We start from the raw sequence: 6,000 nt of genomic DNA on the forward strand, positions 1-6,000 counted from the left end.
CAAAAAAAACATTTTTTCCCGAAATTCCAGGAATTCGTTGATAAATTTTCTCAATTAAAATGTTACTACTTCTTGACCAATTTCGAAAATCCTAACTCCGACCATTTTAACTAATTATGATTATTAAAACCTTTTAAAATTGTCCCAAAAAAAATCCCACTTTTCCCGAAATTCTAGGAATTCCTTAATACCATTTGTCAATAAAAAATGTTACTACTTCAACACTTCTTGACCAATTTCAAAAATCCCAACTCCAACCATTTGAACTAATTCGGAACATTAAAGCCTTTTAAAACTTTCCCCAAAAAATCCCGCTTTCCCCGAAATTCCAGGAATTCCTTAATACTAATTCTCAATTAAAAATGTTTACTTCAACACTTCTTGACCGATTCAAAAATCCCAACTCCAACCATTTTAACTAATTCGGAACATGAAACCCTTCTAATATTTTCCCCAAAAAATCCTGCTTTTCCCGGAATTCCAGGAATTCCTTAATACCATTTTTCAATTAAAAATGTTACAACTTCTTGACCAATTTACAAAATCCCAACTCCAACCATTTTAACTAATTCGGAACATTACAGACCTTTAAAATGTTCCCAAAAAAATCCCACTTTTCCTGAAATTCCAGGAATTCCTTAATACCATTTCTCAATTGATAATGTTACTAATTCAACACTTCTTGACTGATTTCAAAAATCCCAACTCCAACCATTTTAAATAATTCAGAACATGAAAGCCTTTTAAAATTTACCCCCCAAAAAATACCGCTTTTCCTAAATTCCAAGAAATCCTTAAAACCACTTCTCAATTAAAAATGTTACTACTTCTTGACCAATTTAAAAAATCCCAACTCCAACCATTTTAACTAATTCGGAACATTAAAGCCTTTTCAAATGTTCCAAAAAAATCACGCTTTTCCTGAAATTCCAGGAATTCCTTAATACCATTTCTCAATTAAAAATGTTACTACTTCAACGCTTCTTGACCGATTTCAAAAATCCCAACTCCAATCATTTTAACTAATTCGGAACATGAAAGCCTTTTAATATTTTCCCCCCAAAAATCCCGCTTTTCCCAAAATTCCAGGAATTTCTTAATACCATTTGTCAATTAAAAATTTTACTACTTCTTGACCAATTTCAAAAATCCTAACTCCAACCATTTTAACTAATTCGGAACATTAAAGCCTTTTAAAATTTTCCCAAAAAATCCTGCTTTTCCCGAAATTCCAAGAATTCCTTAATACCATTTTTCTATTAAAAATGTTACTACTTCTTGACCAATTTCAAAAATTCCAACTCCAACCATTTTAACTAATTCGGAAAATGAAAACCTTTTAAAATTTTGAAAAAAAATCCCGCTTTTCCCGAAATTCCAGGAATTCTTTAATACCATTTCTCAATTAAAAATGTTACTACTTAGACACTTCTTGACCAATATCAAAAATCCTGAATCCAACCATTTTAACTAATTCAGAACATGAAAGCCTTTTAAAATATAAAAAAAAAAATCCCTCTTTTCCCCAAATTCTAGGAATTCCTTAATGCCATTTCTCAATTAAAAATGTTACTACTTCTTGACCAATTTCAAAAATCCCAACTCCAACCATTTTAACTAATTCAGAACATGAAAGCCTTTTAAAATTTACCCCCAAAAATCCCGCGGTTCCCGACTTTTCAGGAATTCCTTAATACCATTTCTCAATTGAAAATGTTACTAATTCAACACTTCTTGACGGATTTCAAAAATCCCAACTCCAACCATTTTAACTAATTCAGAACATGAAAGCCTTTTAAAATGTATCCCAAAAAAATCCCCATTTTCCTAAATTCCAGGAAATCTTTAATACCATTTCTTAATTAAAAATGTTCTCCCCGTGAATGCGTGGGTTCCCTCCGGGTACTCCGGCTTCCTCCCACCTCCAAAGACATGCACCTGGGGATAGGTTGATTGGCAACACTAAATTGGCCCTAGAGTGTGAATGTGAGTGTGAATGTTGTCTGTCTATCTGTGTTGGCCCTGTGATGAGGTGGCGACTTGTCCAGGGTGTACCCCGCCTTCCGCCCGATTGTAGCTGAGATAGGCGCCAGCGCCCCCCGCGACCCCGAAAGGGAATAAGCGGTAGAAAATGGATGGATGGATGGACTACTTATTGACCAATTTCAAAAATCCCAACTCCAACCATTATAACTATTTCGGAACAATAAAGCCTTTTAAAAGTTTCCCCCAAAAAATCCTGCGTTTCCCGAAATTCCAGGAATTCCTTAATACCATTTCTTAATTGAAAATGTTACTAATTCAACACTTCTTGACGGATTTCAAAAATCCTAACTCCAACCATTTTATCTAATTCAGAATTTGAAAGCCTTTTAAAACGTATCCCGAAAAATCCTGTTTTTCCTGAATTCCAGGAAATCCTTAATACCATTTCTCAATTAAAAATGTTACTACTTCTTGACCAATTTCAAAAATCCCAACTCCAACCATTTAACTAATTCGGAACATTAAAGCCTTTGAACATTTTCCCCAAAAAATCCTGCTTTTCCAGAAATTCAAGGAATTCCTTAGAACCATTCTCAATTAAAAATGTTACTACTTCTTGACCAATTTCAAAAATCTTAACTCCAACCATTTTAACTAATTTGGAACATTAAAGCCTTTTCAAATTTTCCCCAAAAAATCCTGCTTTTCCCGAAATTCCAAGAATTCCTTAATACCATTTCTCAATTAAAAATGTTACTACTTCAACACTTCTTGACCGATTTCAAAAATCCCAACTCCAACCATTTTAACTAATTCAGAACATGAAAGCCTTTTAAAATCTTCCAAAATAAATCCCGCTTTTCCCCAAATTCCAGGAATTCCTTAATACCATTTCTCAATTAAAAATGTTACTACTTCTTGACCAGTTTCAAAAATCCTAACTCCAATCATTTTAACTAATTCGAAACATTAAAGCCTTTTAAAATTTTCCCCAAAAAATCCCGCTACCTGTCCCCTCTCCTCTTTTAAACCGTTCAATTAAGTGTTTTTTTCATAATTTATTCTCTACAAAAAACCTTCCGTAAAAGTAAAAAAAAATGTACGACGGAATGACAGAGAGAAATACCCATTTTTTTGTATATATAGTTTTATTTATTAAAGGTAAATTGAGCAAATTGGCTATATCTGGCAATTTATTTAAGTGTGTGTCAAACTGGTAGCCCTTTGCATTAATCAGTACCCAAAAAGTAGCTCTTGGTTTCAAAAAGGTTGGTGACCCCTGGTGTAGACTTTGGAGAAGAGTCCTGCTGTGATCTGCTTCCCGGATCACACTTTGATTTCGATTTTTTGAGTCATTTTGTATTTTGAACTCTTCCGATTCCTAGTTTTTGCACTTCCTTATTTATCTGGTTACCATGATTTCGCATTTGTTCCACCTGCTCTTGTTTTTGACGCGCTTCTATGGTAATTTATCACTTCCCTATTTAAGCCTGCCTTCTCCCTGTGTTCAGTTTTGATCCTTTGTTTGCGGTAAGCAACATTCACGAGGCGTCCTTGTTCCTGTGCTAAGTATTCCCTTAGCTTCCTGTGCGCTCGGCACGTTTCCTCTGGACTCTTATTTCAGTGCTAAGTTTTAGCTTAGCTTCCTGTGCGTTCGGCACGCGTTTTCTTTTGTTGAGTGTTGTCATTTTGTACCAGTGTTATCATTTTTGTATATTAAATCAAGCTCTTACCTGCTAGCCCTGTCCGATTTGGTCTTCTTGCATCTTGGTGTGGAAAAAACGCGCATCATTATGCGCCACCCTCGTGACAAGTCCAAAAAGAGTGCGGTGACGCTATTTGAAGAGTTATCGTTTGACTGAGTAGATGTGCGTCACGCCATGTTAGCATCACGCCATGATAGCCCTTGTCTGATCTATTTTGCAGATACCGCCACAAGCAAGTCCCCGTGCTGGAGGCGGCCGGCACCATGAACCACGCCCACGACTGGGTGTGGCTCGGCAACGAGGCCGACCTCCTGGCGGACCACCCTGACCAGTGCCCGGGCTCGCTGCCGGACGAGTGCACCACCATCATCGACCGGAGCGAGGAAGGCTACGAGGAGAACAAGTACCTCCTGAATGGGGCGGGCGGCGCTCTGGCGATGGGCCCAAACGGCAGGGGTGCCCTCGCCAGCGGCGGCGGGCACCGAGGCGTCTCTCACAGTCAGACGTTGCCCAGGTCCATCCCGGAACCCCTCCAGTGCCTTTCCGCCATGGCCGCCGACAACGCGCCCCAAGCGGCCGCCGCCAACAAGCGCAAACGGGTCAAGTTCACCTCGTTCGCCACCGTGCTGCCCGACGACGCTGTCCCGCCCTACGCCAACTCCTCGGCGCCGCGCGGCGAGGACGACATCAAGTGGGTTTGCCACGATATGGACCTGGCTCAGTCGGAGATCAGAACCTACATGGAGAGGCTGCAGGACAACCTGTGACTGGGGGTCGAAGGTCAAACACCTGGTGGCGGGGGGGTGGGCGGGACAATTCACCTGTGATGCCTTTGCCACGGACGAAGGGAGCGGACCGGACGGGAGGACGGACTCTTCCTGGAGCCCAGCCTCTTTGGGACACGCCTACTTTTAGGCCACTCCCACTTTGGAAGAAAAAAGCTGAAAAAACGCGCGCGGGCAGGAAGTGACTCTAAAATAGTGCAATAATAAAACGATAGAATATATTGAAACATTTTGTTTTGCTGACATTAAATACATTTGAATATGTTTTAAAATGTGAAATAACTTACTGCTATTTTTTTTTTCTTGAACTATTTATTTTATGACCAATTTACTGATTAATTAAAGGCTATTCCAATGAGGGGGAAAAATTAATAAACAAGATATTCATCTTTATTTATATTTTTTTCTAATTATTTAAAGTGGCTTTATATTTATGACAAAAAAAAAGTGTTTACTTTGCAATACAAGTGTAAAAAAACATCCAATCAGCCATAAAGCGTATGAACATTTGTATTTATTATTAGTAGTAGTATTATTATTCTCAGTAATATTCTGATTATGTACAAGAGTCTATTTTTCATGTGCACTGACAATGGTTGAATGGACGATAAGAATAATTTAATAATGTCCTCATTCAAGATATTTTCTCTGTCCTTGGCGGGGAAACTTTCACAAGCAACAACAGGAACACACACAAAAAAAACAAAAAAAACAAAAACAGACTTTTCCACTTCCTGTTGTCTCCAAACCTTCCAGCCAATGACGGCATTCCCTGTCCCACGCTGACCACGCCCCCTTCATCGCAATAAACTGAAGGACACAAATTCTTCATTTCCTCCTCTTATTTTGAAATTTTGCATTTTTTTTATAAGAATATATCACTTTTGTTCGTTAGTTTTTTCTGTGTTTGCAAGCCGAGTAGACTTTGAGTGTAGAAGATGTAGAACAAAAAGAGTGTTCTTCTTTTGTTAGCCACGTATTTATTTATTTGGGCGGGGCCAGCAGAGGAGGCGGTCCAATAGGAGGCGAGGAACGCTTAGACGGCAATATTTATTATAATCACTATTATTATAATTATTATTTGTAAATGTGGTTTGAGAGTACAATGTATGTTGTAAATAAATAAAGATGGCCAACACGTGCGTGTCAGTTTGTGCAGGAAGTTGCAGAGGAGGATTTTTCTTTGATGCTTTTTCTTCAAAGTGTTTTATTCTTTTGCTCAGTTCTTTTTATTCGATGCTTTTTGCTGGATGCATTTTGCCTGATAGCTTTTGCTGGAGACTTTTTGTTCGATGGTTTTTGCTTAAATACTTTTTGCCTGATGCTTTTTGCTCTTTTGCCCGATGTTTTTTGTCCGATGCTTTTTGCTTTTAGCTCGATGTTTTTTGCCCAATGCTCTTTGTTTAAAGCTTTTTGCTCAAAGGTTTTTGTTTGATGCTTTTTTTAATACTTTTTGCTCTTTTGCTTGATTTGTTTAGTTCCGATTCTTTTTTCTCTTTTGATCTTTGCTTTTAGCTCTATGT

The 6,000-nt window shown here is 38.1% G+C and overlaps 1 protein-coding gene across 1 annotated transcript in view; it reads left to right on the forward strand.

Annotated features, from left to right (window-relative positions):
• si:dkey-215k6.1 (transmembrane protein 132B) overlaps positions 1-5,615 on the forward strand; it is a 258,278-nt gene extending 252,663 nt beyond the window's left edge. The window contains exon 16 of the mRNA XM_061904865.1: positions 3,913-5,615. Coding sequence (XP_061760849.1) covers positions 3,913-4,459 — 547 coding nt within the window. The 3' untranslated portion in view covers positions 4,460-5,615. The remainder of the gene's footprint in view (positions 1-3,912) is intronic.
• Positions 5,616-6,000: the final 385 nt, after the last annotated feature.

The sequence above is a fragment of the Nerophis ophidion genome, linkage group LG01 (assembly GCF_033978795.1).
Source record: "Nerophis ophidion isolate RoL-2023_Sa linkage group LG01, RoL_Noph_v1.0, whole genome shotgun sequence".
Taxonomy (NCBI): Eukaryota; Metazoa; Chordata; class Actinopteri; order Syngnathiformes; family Syngnathidae; genus Nerophis; species Nerophis ophidion.